At 39.7% G+C, this 20,499-nt stretch overlaps 4 protein-coding genes across 4 annotated transcripts; 2 read left to right on the forward strand and 2 right to left on the reverse strand.

The window, feature by feature from the left end:
• Positions 1-231: 231 nt before the first annotated feature.
• rexo4 (REX4 homolog, 3'-5' exonuclease) lies at positions 232-3,845 on the reverse strand. The gene is made up of 8 exons (XM_069664640.1): positions 3,349-3,845; positions 2,915-3,249; positions 2,683-2,829; positions 1,977-2,170; positions 1,782-1,870; positions 1,617-1,691; positions 1,461-1,535; positions 232-1,374 (listed from the first exon to the last, which is right to left on the reverse strand). Exons 1-8 carry the CDS (start codon positions 3,565-3,567, stop codon positions 1,216-1,218), a joined length of 1,293 nt encoding a protein of 430 aa, XP_069520741.1. The 5' UTR covers positions 3,568-3,845; the 3' UTR covers positions 232-1,215.
• Positions 3,846-4,086: 241 nt separating this feature from the next.
• pigp (phosphatidylinositol glycan anchor biosynthesis, class P) lies at positions 4,087-6,234 on the forward strand. Its single transcript, XM_069664916.1, has 5 exons — positions 4,087-4,352; positions 4,448-4,532; positions 4,901-4,973; positions 5,103-5,221; positions 5,558-6,234. Exons 2-5 carry the CDS (start codon positions 4,451-4,453, stop codon positions 5,671-5,673), a joined length of 390 nt encoding a protein of 129 aa, XP_069521017.1. The 5' UTR covers positions 4,087-4,352; positions 4,448-4,450; the 3' UTR covers positions 5,674-6,234.
• A 547-nt stretch (positions 6,235-6,781) lies between these two features.
• Positions 6,782-9,617, forward strand: LOC138594049 (putative nuclease HARBI1). The gene is made up of 2 exons (XM_069665144.1): positions 6,782-7,625; positions 8,976-9,617. The coding sequence occupies exons 1-2, from the start codon at positions 6,941-6,943 to the stop codon at positions 9,401-9,403; spliced, it is 1,113 nt and encodes a 370-aa protein (XP_069521245.1). The 5' UTR covers positions 6,782-6,940; the 3' UTR covers positions 9,404-9,617.
• LOC138594050 (receptor-type tyrosine-protein phosphatase H-like) lies at positions 9,606-19,437 on the reverse strand. The gene is made up of 20 exons (XM_069665145.1): positions 19,146-19,437; positions 18,272-18,374; positions 17,867-18,130; positions 17,402-17,653; positions 16,240-16,497; positions 15,858-16,103; positions 15,469-15,726; positions 15,054-15,305; positions 14,665-14,895; positions 13,333-13,593; positions 13,031-13,124; positions 12,881-12,931; positions 12,557-12,638; positions 12,320-12,410; positions 12,103-12,179; positions 11,830-11,964; positions 11,323-11,445; positions 11,070-11,230; positions 10,419-10,554; positions 9,606-10,023 (listed from the first exon to the last, which is right to left on the reverse strand). Exons 1-20 carry the CDS (start codon positions 19,212-19,214, stop codon positions 9,880-9,882), a joined length of 3,288 nt encoding a protein of 1,095 aa, XP_069521246.1. The 5' UTR covers positions 19,215-19,437; the 3' UTR covers positions 9,606-9,879.
• Between the last annotated feature and the right edge of the window lie 1,062 nt (positions 19,438-20,499).

Genomic DNA, 20,499 nt, shown 5'->3' on the forward strand with positions numbered 1-20,499 from the left:
ATGTAGAGGCTACAGTCCTCATCGCACTGATCGCAGGTTTGCTGATCATTTGGTGCATGTCATCCACTCTCTTCTTCCCACATTTCTCTCTCTACAGCTGTCATTTCCAATAAAAGGCTAAATGCAAAACAAAAAAGTGAAATAAAAAGGAGTTTAAGGCCAAAAAGGTCACTTACACAAAATGTGTTAAACAATAGTTGCAATATAGCCAAGTAGGAAGAATTACTCTCATGTTTTATTCTTAAAAACATACAACTTATAAGGCAACCAGGAATCAGTTTATTAATAACCATGCCATCAGAGACCAAAGATCTAAGCCAACAAATCATGTAACACAGGAACCATAGTGAAAGAAGCAATATGCCTGAGTGCTGGTGGGCGAGCGGTTTGGAGATCTGAAGAGCACTCCATGGAGGATGGAGCATGATGTGAACACCTGCCTCCAACTACTGGGAATAAAACATGTTGGGAAATGAAGTCTTCAGATAGTCAAAGGGGAAATGGCTGAAAAGATGTGTGTAAATAAAGGCTCCAAAGTCTCCCACGTTTTTATCTGGTGTGAGTCACAGCCTGAGACGCCGAGGGAGATCACTTCAAGTGTGAGTGTTTAGCCTGGCTTGTGAGACCGGTGTGAATTAGTCAGGATCTCATTTTCGGCTCCCAAGCAGCGTCATGAATGCCACTGGACACTAAAGGCAGAAATAGTGACGAAAACAGTGATGTAGCATTACACGGCTAGGCTAGGTAGCTAGCTCCAACATCCATTCATATGGCTTCTACTTCAGCATAACACAAGGACGTTTAGCATGAGTTTGTTAAGTCGCCCATACTTACCATTTGTACATAACTTGAACTACAGTCCAGTTTGTTTAATACTTACACAAGACCAAAGTTAGAATGTTGTAAATCATCGGCAGCCATCTTGTTTCTTTCAGCGGACCTTAAATCGGCCTCTAATAAGATGAATGGTTGTGATTGGCCTGACCCAAATCAGGTCAGACGGAAATCTATCTGAACTTGATTGGGATCAGACGCTTCTGCCAGAGCAAAGAAGACATGAGCTGTCTGGTTCCAGTCTTTAAAAATGGGCAAACAAATTAAGTCTTAAACATCCTGGAATGACAAAACTTGTGGTTTGTTTCTCACAAGAACAAACACAAACTAATCATTTCAGTCACCTCTGCTCTGATCCAGGCTAATCTGTCCTCTTGCAGTTCATAATCCCATGCGCTTCTGGCCCTTGTTCTTAGAGAACTTGGGCTTCCTCTCGCTCTTCTTGTTCGAGTCTTTGTTTTTCTGACTGGCTTTAATCTCGGCCTCCCACTGTTTCTTCGCCAGCGTGTAGAGCCTCATGGTGGCCTGTGCGTCTTGGACCTGGTAGGAAGCAAGATTGGAGATCAGATCAAGATGTGCCTTTAACATAGTCTGACACAACCATAGAGAACGTGTTGATGACTTACGGATGAATGTTCACCCTGTTGGACTTTTACGTTGAGTATTTCTCTACAGAGGAGCTTCAGCGAGGGTCGACCACTCTGAAGAACAAAGAATAATCAAATTACAAACTACGCATTTTTACACATAATTTGTCAAATGTAATAAAGTAGTAAAAGTACCTTTACAGTCTTCTTAAACGGTTTGTACTTCTGAGTGTCCCGGATTTTCTTTTTTGGATGATCCAACAGCAAAATCTGAAACAGGATTTAAAGATTAGTTTGTCGGTGCTTACTTTTATTTAGACAAATATTGTAGTTCCCTCTTAGATGTTACAACAAGGGTACCTTTAGGTCGTTGTATATGGCGTGTCCGACCACTATTCTGCCTTGTAGGATCTCAGCCACCTCCCTCTGCACAGTCCGTACATCCTCTCCTGCAGTGAGGCAAACATTATGGTAAAACAGTAAAGGAAGAATACTACTAATCACAAGTCTTTTATTGCCTTTAATGACTTCTTTAACAGCTTTTTTTTGACTCACCGTCTCTGATGTCTGCTGGTCGGATGCCACTGACAGCTGTCCTGTAGTCCGTCACCCTCTCTGTGGGTTTCACAAATTTGTCATAGATGCATTTCCCAAACTGGTTCACGAGGGAAACACGAGCCAAGATGCTGTCTTCTCCATCAGGACCGACTCCCACCATCTCGCAATCGATGGCCACGGCTCTGGTGAGGCTAACGGTTTGGGAACGGCAAAAAAAAAAAGGTGGTAAGAGGCGACTACTATGTCAACCTGCCGGAGTCATTAAGAAAGGGAAGCTCTTTCTTTCCATCCGACTTGGGCCATTAATCTTTTCCACAGCATGTTGTGGTGTCAGATTTATATGTACAAGCCAGAAAGGCAAACACAATCAAATGCAAATAAAAGTGTCATTTTATGGTTTTATTGTGGTAATAAAGAAATGTTGTTTTAAACTCATAAGAGATATGACTGTTCTACAGTTGGATGAGAAGATTGATGCCACTTTAATTTCTGCCCTTTATATACAAGGCTGCATACATTAGCCGGTTAGCTTAGCTCAACATAAAGACTGGATGCAGGGGGAAACAGCTAGCCTTGCTCTGTCCACAGTTAGACGTTACATTTTCTACTTACAGCATAATGTTGACAACACTGCAGTTTGTTTCAGTATGTACTACTGATAAAAGTGGGGTTACAAAAGGATGCTATCCTTGCTGTCACTCACCCCTCAAAGGCTTTCTCCTTAACCAGGGCGCTCTCTGTGTCCTTGCTCTTCTGAATGCCTTGTTTCTTCCTCATAATCTCTGCTGCTTCTGCTCCTACCGTTGCCTCAATGTCATCAGGGTCGACATCATCGAACCAAAGGTCGTCCCTACAACAGCACAGGACATAATGAAGTTAGTATCCACAGTTTATCCGGGCATAAATATTAGCTTAAGTTAGCGCTGCATACTTACTCTGTAGGTTTAGTCTCCTCAACCACAGACGACTTCTTCTTCTTGGCTGCTTGCTCGCTGTTTGACTTTCCATCCTCCTTTTTCCTTTTGGGAGCAGCAGGCTGTCCTGTCCCTGACACAGCTGGAGCCTTTGAGTTCACCTGAGAGTCTTTTGCGACAACACTGTTAGGAACAGTTTTGTGCTTCACCTTTTTCCCAGTTTCAGTCTGCTTGAGGTGGACATCGTTCTTGGACACATCTTTAGAAGATTTATCTTTGGTCTCCTTTTTTTGCAGAGCTCCATTCTGTTTCGGTGTCACGGGTTGCTTCTTCTCTGGTTGAGAGGCCTTCAAAATCTGTGGAAAGTTAAGCAAAATTGGAAACAATCTTCAGGAAACACAGATAAAATGCCAACTTGTTAACATGCTACATAGTAATTTCTTATGGTGACAAACCTCTTGTAAGGCCTTCCAGTTAGCAGAGAACTGTTGTGCATCTTCTGGAGGCGTCGTTTTCTGTACTTGGGCTTTTTCTTGGTTCTTGGGAGGAAACTTTTTCTTTTTAAACTTCTCTTTCATCCAGTTCTTCCTTTTCATTTTCGCTGTGTTGTTTTTCTCTGTAGCCGTTGGTCGTTGTGTTTTAGTAGGATGGTCATTTTTCTTCACAACTGACATTACGGCCACTTTCAGAAATAAACAGTTTGTATTATTTAAGCAATGTATGTAAAGCCTGTTTACCGTCCTCAGCCACGCTGGATCGTCAGGGCTCCGTTTATGGGTTACAAGCAACCGTTAAAAACATAACGGTCGACAACGTCTCACCGAGAAATGTTTCCCAAGAGTGACTTCGCCGCTTTTCCGCACCAATGAAGTTCAGTCGTTCAGATATTCTCTTAAACTGTTAAGAAAATGCTAAATTGTACATTTCAGGTGCTCTAATGCCATGCTGAAATGTGTATTTCCCACATGTGTAGCAGCCAACTATGTCCGGCAAAAACATGTATCCGTAACATCCGGACCGTCATCGTGTGTTAGTCAGTAACAAATCAAAACAGCCCACTACTAAGCTAACATTTTTTTATCCATAGCCACTCCAATTTTAAATGATATATTGATACGTAAATTATTTGTTTTCGCTCTGTGTTCCAACTGCGGAACTATTGTTCGGTAAGAAGTTTCTGATAGGACCGAGTAACACATTGGACACAAATTGACAACTGCTGCTAACATGTAAAAGAAAAGACGCAGCCTGGTTTATCTTTCAACTTCTGATAACAGTGCTGTTGTTGTATTTTACTTTCTAACATTTCTGACGAATATTTCGCGTCGTATATTTGGAGGACATATTGTTTTTCTAACGCGCAGTTTAGGTGCGTTGACAGAAAATATGTGTTAGCCATTTTTTTTTAAAGGAGGCTTGGTATACATCCTGTTGGATCCAAAATCCTACGTATTAATAGGTATGTTACGCGAATAATTTAAGCTTATTATAGTTTGATTGTGTAATTGTATACGTTCTTTATCATGCCTTTCTCTGTTTTTGTTGTGGTTTTAGATCATGGTGGAAAACACTCCCTCTCCCCTGCCTGAGAGGGCCATTTATGGGTTTGTCCTGTACCTTTGCTCACAGTTTGGCTTCTGTAAGTCAATTACACGTCTTTTCACTCATTGACTATTGAATATATTAAAGTTTTTAGAGCTATGAAATTAATTGTATAGCCTGTTTACGCTTAAATGCACAGCACAGACATTTTTTAGGCTCAAAACATTTTTTAGTTCTTTGTGACAGCTTTGATGATTAATCTACAGATGAACTTAACATTTTCAAAAAACATACAAACAATTGTTGTCAGACAGGCGCATTTAGTACACTTGGGGCTGGTTAGGAATATTGTAATTATTATGTTGTGTATGGGGTGTTAGGAAGTTTAATTCCTAATTCCCTGGTATTTAAACAAACAAAAAACCCTGCTTACATGCCATCTACTGTCCTTCCTTCTCTCCACAGTTCTGTACTGTTTGTGGGCATTTATACCAGAGGAGTGGCTTCATTCAATAGGACTCACTTACTGGCCTCAAAAGTAAGCACACAATTACCATCAGATCAGAGTTCCCTCACCTGACTGTTAAATGAAATCATGTTCCTCAGGAAGAACACATACAACATTAAAAGTTTATGACCTGTTAACAGAACGTTTTATGTGGTGTAGATACTGGGCCCTTGCTGTGCCGATCTATCTGCTGGTTGCGTTGATGATATCTGTGGTGTTGCTGTTTGGAGTGAACATGAACAACACGGCGCCACTGGACTCTGTGGACAACTTCACAGGTGGGGATGTTGTCGCAGGCTGACTTTTGCTAACACAATAGGCGGCGATGCACCTGTGAGGCATGATTACCTTTATATTATATTGAAATTTGTACATTTTTACTACAATGGCTCAGAAATCATTGTGACAATTGCTTCTGCTAAAAATAAGTAGGACAGTGTTCGGAATGAACCTGGGAATTTTTTAAAAGCTTAGGATAGCATATATTTTAAACTTATTTGAATTTAAATATTCATAATGCTTCTGCCTCCATGAAATGAGAAAGCATTAAAAGGATTTTGTCATGGAGTCACAAATTGACCCTAACACCTTTGAATATCCCTTTTTTGTCACAGATGTGTACGCTCAAGGACAGAGGACAGAAGACTGCCACAAGGGAGGAATACCCCGACTAAAAGATGTTTCGATAAGTGAAGTCAACCAAATGTTTTATTTATCGCCCAAGCTATGACAAACAGAAACTAATTACAGCTGGAGGCAGAGTAGAGGTGAAGCTGCTGGGGATTTATTATGGTGAAATTGTTGACATCGTCCATCAGCCCCATCATTCACCAGTGCAACATGGTGCGCAGATTTTCTGAATGAACAGATGCTTTAAATGTCTAAATTGAGCAAAATCATGTGGTGTTTATGGTGATATAAGATATGTGATGTTACACAATATCATGAAACAAGCAAATGCACCTGTTGTCAGAGCAAATGTATGTATAGGAAAGCACATTAATATATTCAATAAACCACATGTTTTTTATATATATATTTATGTTTCGTGCAGTGCTTATACTTTTGATAACATCACCTAATCATATAAGTAAGCTATGTTTTGTTTTGTTTTTTTGTTTTTTAATCTGATTTATTTTTAATTTTAAGGGAGTCTAAATTCACGGCTAGAAATTTACGAGTGGAGTTGCAACAAATCAGGTAGTTTAGTTCCTGTTTGAAATGTCCTCATTCAGATCTAAGATATTAAAAAGTCATTAGACAAGATTTATGAAATAAAATATTCATGTAAATCACGGCACCTAGGTTCAAATGTTAATGGGTTTCTTTTTTTACATAGTATTTTAACTGTATTTCCTCTCACTTTTAGTTCTTCAGCATTTCATTAAACATTTTTTCGTTTTTAGAGTTATTACTTATATATTTTAAAATTATATATTAAAAATGTATTCTCTGAATAGAGGGTTCCCACTCATCATTATTCCAAGGTGATCAGCATGTCTTCCTAGTCTGTCTAAAAGGCTTCTGCAAAAAATATCCCCAAGGAAACATGAGAAACATAGATGGGAAATTCATGAAGTATCATATTTTTCAAGAGGGGAGTGCTGTAATAATCATCAAGCACCAAGTTAATGAACCAAAAGGCTGGTGAAGTATATCAAGGATTAGGAAGCAGGAAAAGGATAAAATGATAAAGGCTGAACAATAGAAAGGCAGGGAAAGAAAAGAAGAAAAAACATTGATGAAAGAAAAGGAATTTCTCATTAAAATATTTTATTTTCTTTATATAATTTATTTATGACAATTTAAAAACAAAGCTGAATTCGTCTGTAGTTTTTATTCCTGTCCACTGGGTGGTGATAGAGAGCCGCTTTGCAGACTGCGGAAACCTCAAAGAAGACTGTACGTCCATGCAACTGGCTGCCGTTTATCTTTGTCATTCATCCTGTAATCTTGGATAGTAGTTTATCTTTAAAACATATTTTAGCATTAAACAAATGGCGTTCGCGCTGCCGGTGTGGCTCGCGGTCCAGGAGGAGCTCCTCGGACATGGCGGAGCGGACTCTGGTGCTTCGAGCTGTTTCGACGAGTTTGACGACGAAGCTTTGTTCCAGTTGTTCCACCTCAACAGACCCTGCATCTGTTTCATCATAGACGCTGCCCGCATCCGCATGAAGACGGTGGCCCAGAAGAACCCCGCACTGTCCGTGGACGCGATGGTCATGGTGGCCCTGAACTACTATGCACACGGGGTCTCCTCCACCTCCGTCCTGCAGAGAGTCGATCAGAGCCAGACGGAGTGCCTCGCGACCATCAGCACTGTATCCGGGGTCATCGCAGGCATGTCAGACCAGTTCATCTCATTCCCCTTAGTCCACGATGCCAAAAACAAGATCGCATTAAAGACAGAGAAGTTCTGCAGGATCCCTAATGTGCTGGGCGTCCTGGCTGCGGCTCACTTTAAGATCAGGGCCTCCCCCTACGAGAAGGACATGTTCAGGTCTTTTGTCAACAGTCTGGGTTACACATCAGTGGTGAGCCAGATCATCTGTGACTCCGACGGAAACATATTGAGTATAGAGAAGTGTTGCGTGGGCAGCACGTTTGAACAGGAACTGTGGGAGTCCTCTTTCAAAGGAAGGGAAATGGAGGAGGAAATACACGGACCTTACTGGGTTATTGGTAAGGTGTTTAATTAAAGAATTTGTGGGAGAGAAACATTTGAATAAAGGCACATAAAAGAGCAGAAACTTCACATCGTACAAAGTGAGCTCAAACATAACCTCATAATTGTTACTCGATTAAAAAAACAAAATCAGCTACCTGCTTAACAAATAGCGGATTGACTTACTCCACCCACCACAGTGTATTTGTTTAAAATACTAAGACAATTTGACCCCCCCAAAAAAACAATATAAATCAAGGTCCACTTACCGTGTCTTTCCTGCGTTTCCTTCTGTATGTTATTGTCTTCCTCAGCAGATTGACTTTCCCCAATTATCACATTCCATTTGCTGAAGAAGAGGTTATGTTCATATTTGTAGTGTTCTTGTTCAGTTAAATATTAAGCAATATTACATGAGAGGGAGTGATGTACTGAATAATCCCAGCCGTGATGAGATTCAGTATAACGTCGCGACTTCGAGTGTGATATTGCTTTTATACATTTACACAAGCTGCAAATAGTAGTGAAACGTGTAATCTACTGTCATTTTAATTACATGTTTGAAATAAGTTTATCCAACGGTTAGTTCCATGAGTGGTGATATAGAGCACAACATCACTGGGACATTTCACTCTGTGAATCACTCCGCCTCAGCAGGTGTCCTGAATACTGTTAATTAACAATACAGCAGACCGTGTATGTTTACATTAATCAAGCTGGTACCTCTGAATCACACAGCAGACTCTTATTTCACTGGTTGATGATTCATTAAAACAGACAGATGTTCATTTTAAAAAAACAGCTGATCTGTGGTAACAGGAGAGTTTGGGTTGCTTGGCAACAAAAGTCCAGTTTCAGTTAAGTTGTAGAACTATATAAGTTGGCGGAGTAAAAAATAATCTGTTGTTGATTGTTACTTTTTACTATACTGTTGTATAAAAGCAATATCACACTCAAGGCCGTGATGTTGTACTGAATATCAGCCCGGCTGTGATTCGGTCATAGGCACTCCCTCTCATGTGATATTGCTTAGATATCAATAAAGACAAACTCTTCTGAAGTCATATTACACAACAACACTGATTCTTTGTCTCTAGCGTTTGGTAACGATACCCATACAATACAGTCAAAGTACATTTTACAATTACACATTTATGACATTTCAAATACAATTTATGGTGTTTGCAGGGTCTAGTCTCAAGTCATTATATAAATGTTCAGATGAGTTTCTCTTTGTGTAATAACTTCCTGGTTGTTACCTTCCACAAACCATGTTAATGTTCATCATAACCATTACTGTTTTTTGCATTGTAAGGGCCTTCTTTCTCTGATGCTGTATTAATTGCCTTCTGTTGTGTTTCTTAAAGGTGGGAAAGGCTACCAATTAAGCAAGCATGTCCTCACTCCTGTGTCAGAACCTGCAAACGACAGCGAGACCCGCTTCAACGCGGCCCACACAAAGATCCACGACGTCATGCGCACAACGCTCGGCTCCCTGAAGAGGCGTTTCAGGTGCTTGATGCAGCTCGGTTTTGCACAAGAACGCTCTCTGGACAAAAAGTCAAACATCATCAAGGCGTGCAGTGTTCTGCACAACATCGCCAAGAAGTTCTCCGTGCCTCCCCCGCCTGCCGCCGGTAAAATCGAGCAGCTGCATCCAGGCAAGCAGCGGGCAGAGCCTGAAATCAAGCCTGAGATGTTACAAGCTAGACAGGAACTCATCAATGCTTACTTCCTCACTGTGTCCAGTGGCAGTAACCCAGAGAGTAAAGACACAGCAGAGGAGGATGCGTGAGCAGAACATGTGTGTTGACTGTTTTAGGAAGGAAAGAGGATCATCAACACACTGAACCTTTAAGGACAAACATTAGGAGAAAAAAAGCATCTTCTCCTGTAGGATTTGTGCACAGTTTGAGACGAGTTGATGCTGTTCTGTGTTTGTTTTACTCTAAAATGTGATTGCATAATGACTTTGACAAAACACTTGCAGGTACTTTTGTTAATAAAAATATTTTATTTCTTGTACAAGTCAGAATCATTCTTTTTTTACTTACTTATTGCATCTACATGTAATGTCGAACATTCTGTTTTTCCCTCACAATTATATTAATAATTATAATAATGATACACATTTGAAAGATGAAAAGAACAAATCTCTAAAAACCTTTACAGTAAATATACAACATAAATTATTTACAATTTATAACCAGATTTAACATGTTGACTTAAACATTAGTTTATCCTTTAGTGCACAAAAAACTGATAGTCTCGTTAAGCTTTAGAATTTCTTGTAAACTCCCTGAGTGCAGTAGCGTTCACATACAGCATGTCGTCATTCTCGTAAATGTTCTCCTCTATCGTCTCATTCGGCAGCAGACGGTCCATGATGCAGTGGTGCAAGAAAACATACTGGGACTGAAAATAGAAACAAACCACAGTTTCTGGTCATTTGCAAAGCAGAACTTTGTGTGCCGGGTGTTAACCACAGTGTGTTCTGTCTGACACTTCCTTGTATGCAGTTTTACCACAGCGTACAATGGTTTAACACACTTTAACACTGTTTATTACAGTAAAACAGTTGTGTACTTTATATGTGTGTACTTTTGGTTATAAAATGTAAAAGTTTGACACATTCTTTAAGATAAAAATACACACCAACATTGACATTTAAGCATTATTTACATATGCTGTAGTATCGGTGCTTTTGCTGTGTCACTAGCTGTGTGTAAAGAGTAGAAAAGACCCAATCTGACATGGGTGGCTTACAAAGGAAGTGGATGCTCAGCCTGTGGCAAAGTAAACAGTTTTACCTCGGTTTGCACCATGTGCGGTCGGCTCAGCCTCATCTTGTGCACAAAGGGGTAGATGCCCACTGCTCGCTCTTTCTCTAACTGCTGAAGCAGGACATCGAGGGAAATGATGGTGCCTGTCCTCCCGACTCCGGCACTAAGAGAGACACGAAAAACAACACAAGCATGAAGTATCAACTTTTAGACTTTTAACTTCTAGTTACTCACAACTAACATTAAAACTAGGTTATAAAAGTTTTTCAATTGCATTAAAACGTGGGGGGTATTATGCTAATTTCAAACATTATATTTCACTCTATGATACCTGTGGAGTAGCTTAGCATAATTTACAGTTAAAAAAAACTCCCTTTAAGAAGCCTCGCCCCTACAAGCCCACGTTCTTGGTGAGGCTGCACTTTGTGACGTCATAAAGTGCAGCGTGTAGAAAAAACTGTGTGAAACCTGGCGTTCACAGCAGCCTGCAGACTGAGCTTAGAAGCCTGGGGATTACTCCAACATACTTTTACCTACAGATTTGAAACTTCACCCACTTTTAGTCCGGACATCCTAATGTGAAATAGCACAATACCCCCTCTTTAAGCTATTCGGATGACATATGACCTTTGTTGGATGGGTCACATTCCAAACTTGAAATAATCTCTTGTTCTGTACCTGCAGTGAACCACAGTCGGCGCTCCGGTCCCCTCTCTCTGTATGTGCTGTCTCACCAGTCCTCTGAACTGGATCAGGACTTCAGTGCCCTGTGGGACTCCGTGGTCGGGCCAGGCCGTGAAGTGAAAATGTTTCACTGTGCGCTCCTCTGAGGTGTTTTTCTGTGAAGATGATTCCAATCTGGTTAATTAATACACTTTTACAATTACTGCATGTTAGTTACAGTTGTAAAGCATCCTAAAATGTTACATACACGTTTCATCGTAAATTCCCTCAAGGTCCAGTTGGCTTCCTGCTGCTCAGATTTCAAGGTGACCGACAGCTCTCCACAAAGGCGAGGCTTACTGTCTCCAGGCCAGTATTGCTCACACTTAGTCTAGAAAAATATACATACAAAGAACAAAACAGGGTCTTAAAGTCCTCTCTCTTCACTGCAGGACGGAGAGATATAGAAGATATTTTGTGCCCACAGCCATCAGACTTTTTAATTCTTCAGTTAATAGTAGATGACATGCCAGACAAGTGAATTTCCCTTTGGGGATCAATAAAGTTATTGTTATTGTTATTGTTATTGTTAAAGATGATTTAAGTTAGAAGTAGCAAAATATATGTTCTTTGTGCGCACAGTAGGACATGTGAACTGTCACTATTTAAAAAAACGTCGGCCATAAAAGCAAATGATTCACAACAGCTCGCAGTATTCTCAGTCTGCACTTCCCATAAAATCTGGCATTTAAGTATTGTAAATCTCAAGACTCACCTTTCCACTCTCTGTGCAGTTAGTAACCATGACTATGCAGTTCACTCTCTGTTCCCAGATCATCCTCCAGAAATCACTGACCGTGGAGGGCAGAGGGCCCTGCGTGGCGATGTACTCTCTGATATTGTTGTAGCCCTGAGGAGAAATTCACAAAGTGAATTAAGTTTAGTGTATGAAGAATAATCAAGTTTTTCTGTGCTCACTGTGTTGTGGGTTACAGTGATTACAGAAAGAGCTTTACTAAATGATTGGCAGTTGTCAAGTAATACCCACTGGCATGTAACTGGCATTAATGTAGTCGGATGTCTCATTATCATCTGATGTGGTTAGCTTCACTCGACACCAGTCATCTAGGGTGGGAAAACAGAAGATGGTTTAACTGTATTAAACCACAACAAAGTAAAACATCCACAGATGTTATGAGTCTGTGGATTTATGGAGTCTTTATTGTTAGTGATAGCATGACACGGCGGTCAGAGCGCAGGCTTACATGGCAGGACGTTGTTGAAACGATTCCTCGCTCTGTTCTCAGGAATATCAGCTGCCCTATGCGTCTGCTCCGTGCCAACAGGCAGGAGGCTCTGCATGAAAGTGAGCAGATGACACGCCATGTGATTGATACAAAGGTCAACACAAAACCAATTGACAATATAATTATACGCATGCAGTTTTATGGCCTTACTGGATATAAGAGGAAGAACGAGACACAATAGGCTTTTTTAAGTACCTCATATTCCAGGCTGAAACCTCTGTTCTCGTCCACACCTAGCTGGTGAAAGTGGTCTGGAAACTTTTCCACGGAAATAGCTCTGAGAAAAAAATTACAAAAGTAGAATCTGTGTCACTTTGTACACCTAATGTAAGGCAAATCATTGACATACATAAATAATACAGATTAAGATTCACATACATCTTAAATACCCTATTTTTTAACCTATTAATTCCTTCCCAAATTAACCTCATTCACACACCTTATTTCTTCTTTTAACTACATTTTGGGAGACTGACAGTGGTGCTAACAAGAGGAGGAGATGATGAAATGAATACTAACTTGGACTTTGTATCAGTTTGTTTTGAGCCACCATTGGAAGGCTTATTTCTGCTGTTGGGGAAAAGAAAGCATTGAGGTTCACTGTTTGAGTCTGATTGAGTGCAATTCAAAGGGAGATAATCTGACTATAGTCACTGAGGCACAACCAACCTGATAATATCTGGTCTTCTTAACAAAATGAAGGCAACCAGACAGACCAGCGCAACAAAAAGCAGCACACCCATCACTGATCCTGCAATGACTCCTACAGGGAGCAAAAACAAGATACTTGGGACCATAAAACAGATAATCAACTCGGCAGAGCAGTTCCTTCTTAGATCAAAGTGAGGCTGTTTTCATTTCCTCATTTGCGTAAAACAACAAGCAAGTCATATACCTGATACCAAACAGCACAAAAATGAGAAAAAATGAGAATAAAGTAGTATTTTTATAGAGTAGCGTACTCTACTCACCCCTTGGATCAGTAGCACATGTAAAAACGTATGGTGCAGACCACCTAGGCCCAGAAACCGTCCATACAGACACCCGATATGTTTTGGCAGGAAGGAATCCAGGTATTATGATATGCTGTGTCTCATTGTCCAGTATTTTTTCAGTTTTCCCAGACACATTCACCTGCACTTCAGTCCACACACCAGCTGGTTTACCCCAGGTAATGAAGACAGAATAACCAGCCGCCCAGTGCTCGCAGTGAGCAATCAGATCTGAAGGATCTGCGTAAAACAAATGCAAAGATGCCTTTACAATACAATCAAAAAACAAGAACACTTAGCAACACAGTGTAAATATACAGTGTCTTTTAAAAACACACAACAACACAAATTCTTTCATGTCTATAGTAAAGACACAGCTTTGATGAAAATCCATTTAAAGTGTGCATTTTATTGTCAATAATGTACAAGTCAGGCCAGAGAAAATTACTTAAAGGAGGGCTATTATGCTAATTTCAAGCTTCATAGTTCACTCTGTGGAGTAGCTTAGCATAATTTAAAGTGTAAAAAACTCATAATTTTTCTCATACTGGTGCTGCAGGACCTCATACAGCCTCTGCCTGAAAAGACTCAGGCAGGTCTGTCCCTTTTAGGAACCCCGCCCTTACAAGGCCACTTTGTTCTTATTGGCCAGCTCGCCGAAGCCTGCTGTGATGTCACAAAGTGCAGCGTGTAGAAAAAACTGTGTGAAACCTGCCATTCACAGCAGATTACTCCAACATACTTTTACCTACAGATTTGAAACTTCACCCACGTTTAGTCTGAACATTCAACATTGTAACATTATATACAGTATGTGTCTTAAAATATGAAACAGCATAATAACCCTCTTTAAAAAGTTTTATAATAATTTATGAGTTGCTTCTCACTGATGCTAAGTATTATACCAATCAATTAATCTTTAACATAGTTATTATTATTTTCTATGTTTTTATGTTGAAGTTTTTAATAAGATGTGAATAATCTGTTATACTTGTTGCCATCTTTTTTCACTGATCTAAAACATTATTTATAAAGTACCTTATTAATAAACTATCATTGATTGAGGTCGATTTTATCATTATCATGATTATTATTATTATTAAGTTATTTTAGCTAAAAGGGACCATGTACAGTTTAAAACAAACAATTATAGCTTTAAGCTAATTTGCATCTGTCCCTTGTCATCATAAAGGACTATTTTAAATAACACTATTAACTTCTTATATGAATAAAAGGTATTTTGCAAATCTTGAAATATCGATAAATGCACACAAATATTCAGCTAATATGGAAGAACAGTTTTGTACTTACTGATTGTCACACTTTGGTCACACTGTGGAAATACTCTGGAGCTTTTCACATATACAAGAGACACATTGTAGGTCTCTCCAGGGTATAGGCCAGTGAACGACACATCGCTACCTTCAGGACTGACATGAGTGTGTGATCCATTAGTTGCTGTTGCGTTTGAGAACAAGCCTTCAACCCTTGCCCGGATGGATGAGTTAGTAACATGCCAGGTTTCGCTTGCACAGTTTATTTCTGAAATGAAGGAGAAAATAATTGCAGACATATACTTTCATTTGTTTCCACATTATGCAATGATAAAAAAAACAATTCAGACTTTTAGGCTCATTGCAAATTTAGAATATATTGGTGTTTATGCAGAAAATTATCCATCGACGTCAGTATGTATTTACTTGTCACTGTGAAGTCTTCATAAGCAGTGCTGTTGTGTCCAAAGAACACCGTAGTCACTTTGAATGGATACTCTGATCCCGGGTCAAGAGAAGTGACTGAGTGTGACACAAGATCTGTGGAGTTATCAGGTTCAATATCTTCGCCATTTATTTGGAGACGGTAGCCCCAGTTTTTCTTACTGTTCTCCCACATGAGGGTTACGCTGTCCACAGAGCGTTCAGACACATTGACCGAAGCCACCATCGAGGGAACTAATGAAGAGGAAAGACTTTTACTTACTAAAGAATGTGCATCCAACATAACAAACTTTAAACATTCAGTCTTATCTCAGAGCCTGTATAATTAAGCCTATACGTTTCAAATGCTGTGTAGATTTTCTGGCTTTAGGTCTATATCAGGAGAAAAACATCTCACCAGTGGCTGCGGTGTAGTCACGTCCGCTGCTTTTGATACTTTCAAACAGAGAAAAGAGACGGACAACGTATTTCGTCCCGCTCATAAGATCTGGGATTGTGTGTGTCACTGGGTCTTGTTCCTTTGATGCAGAGACGTTTATCTCCTTTCCTTTAAACTCAAGTGCATAGCTGAGGAGGTCACCAACTTTTTTCCACTGCAGAGTTATGCTGTTCTCATTTTGTCCCGCTGATTCAAAGGTTTCTGTGTTAGGAGGAGCTAGGATGTAAAAAGACATGAAGAAGAAAGTGTTACAAATAATACGTCTGATTCAATTTCCATATGTTTTTAGCAACAGTCAAAAATATTATATCAATATTGGTACATTAGAAGAAATGATATTCTCTCACCAGTAGCTGCAGGGGTGAGTACTCCGCTGCTTCTGACATTTTCGAACACAGTGAAGAGAGTGAAGTTGTATTTTGTCGTATGTGTGAGATTTGAGATTGTCACTCGATGTTCCTCTGATGCGCTGAAGTTTCTCTCGTTTTCGCCGTACACAAGTGTATAATTCAAGTCATCTACTTTTGTCCACTGCAGAGTTATGCTGTTCTCATTTTGATCAACTACTTTTAACTCTTCTGTGTTACGAGGAGCTAGGATTTAAAGAAACACAAGAGATGAGTATTAAGAGAGCAACAGCACTTTGTTACAGGGAGGCTTGGATTTAATGTTGTTACAGAGTTCACCAGGCTTTTGTTGTAGGCCTATTAAAGAGGTAAAACATCTGACCAGTGACTGCGATGTGGTTTACTCCACTGCTTGTGACATCTTCGAACACAGTGAAGAGACTGAAATCATATCTAGTCCCACTTGTGAGGTTATGGATTCCGTGCCTTACTAGTTCTTTTTCTGCTGATGCAGAGACGCTTATGTTGTTGTCATTGTACATTAGTGTATAACTGAGGATGGCACCCACTTTTTTCCACTGTAGAGTTATACTGGTCTCATTTTGTCCATCTGATTTGAACTCTTCTGCGTTACGAGGAGCTAGGAAGTTAGATTTTGAAATAATGACTGGATGTTCTTTGTGAAATTGTATTTTTTCTGCAATGATTTAAACAAATTATAAATTGCATTTGATGAAAATGTTATCAGGAACACTCAGGAAAAACATTAAAGATAGAATCTCTAAGTTCTCTGTTTCGTTCTATTTGTTGGCACTTAATGGAGATAAAAGGCAATTGCAGGTGCATACGTCCCAGATTACCAGACGTCCACGGTTGGCTCCGGTTGTAACTGATTGATTTTCCTTGCTGACGGCCGCTTTCCTTTATAGACTGTTTGCCTTCATCTGAGCGTCAAATTTGTTTCTTTTTCTGAAGTTGTATCTGTAGTCATCGATCTTTTCTTTGTTTGTTCAGCCATAGTAGATTACTGTTTACTCGCAACACTTGCAGAGACTGGAAAAGCAGCCGCTTAGCTCCGCCTACCCTCTCTGGCAGACCAACCACTGCTGGCTGATGGAAAACGCGTCACTAACTGGGCGCCGCTTGTGATTTTTGAGAGAATGTCGCCACAGGCACCCAGTCCATAATAATACGATATACTGCAAATGCAAAAGCTTTCATCAGTGGGCCATAGGCTCAATCACCATTGTGTTACGTCATTCAGCAATAGATAGTGACTTAACAGACATTTATTTACATGAAATTTGAGATTATATCTTTAAGAGTGCACAAGTTACTCAAAAACTTTAAATTAGATATTGTGACAGAGCTCTGCCCTGGCTCTGGTTGTAGGCTCGGGGTTAGGAGGAGCTAGGGTGTAAAAAGACATGTTACAAAATGTGATTTTAATAAATTACTTAATAAACTTTGTTTACAGTTGTTTTTTTGTGCCGTCTTTATCTTAGTAATAAGCTGCATTGTTGGGAGGAAAATCATTCTCTTACCAGTAGCTGCCGTGGTGTTTACTCCGCTGCTTCTGACATTTTCAAACACAGTGAAGAGGGTGAAGTCGTACTTATTCGTATTTGTGAGTTCTGAGATTATCCGTATCACTGGATGTTCCGCTGATACAGTGAAGTTTTGCTCTTTTTCACCGAACTTGAGTGTATAGAGGATGTTTTCCGTTTTATGCCATTGCAGAGTTATACTGGTCTCACTTTGATCTACTGCCTTGAAAGCCTCTGCATTACGTGGCGCTAGGATGCAAATGAAAGGCAATCAGTCAGTCCTCCTAAATCTATAAAAGTATCACGTCTTTATTGGCTATTGTAAGTTTTACTTTGTACATGTAATGAACAGGACCCACTGTGAAAGTTATAGATTTAAATACCTCCGTAAATCTTTGCAGTTTGTTTGCCGAGCAGAATGGTTGATTTAAAATGTATATTGCTGTATCAAAGGTTACTTACAGGTAAATTCCTCAAATGTAAATCCACTGCTGTTGAGTCCACCACGCGTAGTGATGACAGTGAAATTATACTTTGTCCCAGCGGTCAGAGCAGTGACCTCTACTTCAACATTTGGCCCTGTGTCACTGATAGATCTCTCCACGTCTTTGTCATTGTTAGTATATTTCAGGAAGTATGTTGAGATGCCGTCGACACTGTCCCACGTGAGAGTTATATTGCTCTCAGTTTTGTTCAACACATTAACTTCCTTGACATTTTTAGGGGCTGAAAACGAACAGATGACAGTTAAATTAGAGTAAAAGACTTTAACCTAAATAACCATCATACAGGATTGTCTGCGTTATCATGTTGTGGATAATAGAAATGTCACCATACGAAGACAAAAGGACAGCAGCTCACACTTACGTGGAATTGTAGTTGAAGGGGCTGTCGGTGTTGTGGTTGGCTGTACTGTTGCTCTTGCCACCGTTGTGACTGGTGCTGACGTTGTGCTGGAGTCACTGACACCCTAAAAACAGACAGTTATAAATTGCCTGAAGTGCGATTGTAATCTCGGAGTCTCTTAAAATAATGTTAATCGTTCTATCAGTATCTATGTCATATTGTATTTAATACACATTCAACAGCAGCCTCACAGGGAGGTTTAGAGAAAAACAAAGACAAATCTAAGGGAGATACAGACATCTTAAAATTGTTTCAGCATTTTGTACTTCTACCTCCAAAATTAAACGCCGCAGACAAGCTAGGAGAGCTGGCAAAAAGAGAAACACAACCATCCGATTACAGATCGATTGCAAAAGATATTTGCTACATTTTGAACCATATTTTAAAATAAAAAATGTACATCTTATAATAAATATGGACTATAATACAAATCAGTATCGAGCTACAGCACTTGGTCTTAAATATATCCAATAAACCGGACGACAAATGCTGAATGTGCACATCTGTAAATGTTTTATTTTAAGTTATTTCCTCATTCATACTTAAGTTCCTCTGAGGAAGTCGGTGAGAAAAGGTTACTGCTGCCGAGAAAGAATGAATTTACATTTTCAAATTTCACAATCGGAAAAAGTCCTTCATTCTTACGTTGTGCAAGTCTTTTCAGCTGCTGGTGTTTCAGACAATGTGTTTCCACTGTTAAAGCATTGTTATGACACATATCATGCATTGAATCCTCCCTGTGGTTTTGACCCGATGGTTTCCTTTTGTTGAGGGTAACACTATCTGACGCTATCTATCTTGCCATCGAAGCGGAAGATTAAAAAAAAACACTTACCCAAAGTAGACTCAGGAAGACGCACAGCAGCAGCCGGTCTGAGGTGATTTTGAAAGATAAAGGCTTCATCACGGTTAGAACTTTTAAGCTAAGCGCAGACTATGAAGTTGGTAAATTCATTTGTAGTCCCGAGTTAAACTTCAAGTTTCTATTTTCAGAACAGCCACTGGAGTGTTGACAAAAACAACACCAAAGAAATTACTTTGTGCCCTTGCTGACGCAGTCCAATATTAACTTTATTCCAGAGGTGTTGACTTTTAATTCTTAACCATGTCCTCCCTCTGTAACCTCTGGTCTCCTCTCACATTAGCAAGTGGCTCAGTATATAGCTGCTTCTCCTTTTTGGCCTTGTACAACCACAGAGACCTTTGTCCCGCCTGTTACTTCCTTATTAACGGTCAAAGTGTGTCAGTTTTACATATTTATTGTCGGTAATTGCTTTATCAGGCCTGTATTTTTATCTCTGCCACTTTTAGGCGCATGATTGTCTAGATTTGTGATGCATGTGTTTAAAAACTCTCTGAAAAAACAGATTATTTTGATGAATTCTTAGTGAAAATGGCAGTCTAGTTTCTTCAGATGGGGAGGTTTCACAGCGAAGTAGATTTGCTTTTGGTTTCTTCACACTGTCTCTGGGGTCAGCGGCATTTATAGCTTCCTTGTGGTTGAGAACTGTAAGGAACTGCGCTTAGAAAAGCATCACTAACACTTTAAAAAAAAACACGAAGTAGCGATGGTATTTATGGTCTCATATTATGGTGCAGAACCCAATAAAAGTGAGGTATGTGAAAGAAAAGGTTGTCTGATGTTCTCCATTTGGAATCATGAGAAGGAAGTTAAACATCATAAATGATCACAGTTTTCCCCTCTGGTGTTACTGAACAACAACTATAATAAGCTTCTGTATATTGAGATAAACTAGTGTTTGTTTTAAATGTCATACTCATTCAACATTCATGATAGCTTACTGTATTTTATCATATCTGGCTCATGACTGCATGGTGGTTTTCCTTTTATTACATTTTAGGACCGGGAAGGGAAAACTCATGTCTAACACGATGCTCATGTTTATTGAGTTTTAATCAATACAAAGTCACCATGATTCAACAAACATCTTTTATAAAGATTTGTTTGCTAAACAAGTATGAAATGTTACTTGTTAGCTTAAGCTCCAACCTGATTGTGCCAGTTTGAGCTGTATACAATCTCTAAAAGCTCCTGTGAGGAACACTCAATCTGTGTTGATTTTGCCCCCCCCCCCCCCCCCCCCTGTGGACAAAGCCGTACCTCTTGTCTCTGCTCTTTGTCCTGTACATGCTATAGTGGTGTTTTTAACAAAAAATCTCATCCTGCT

Source organism: Semicossyphus pulcher, unplaced genomic scaffold, assembly GCF_022749685.1.
Source record: "Semicossyphus pulcher isolate SPU_LCO1_2020_fin unplaced genomic scaffold, fSemPul1.0.p SCAF_16, whole genome shotgun sequence".
In the NCBI taxonomy this organism is placed as follows: domain Eukaryota; kingdom Metazoa; phylum Chordata; class Actinopteri; order Labriformes; family Labridae; genus Semicossyphus; species Semicossyphus pulcher.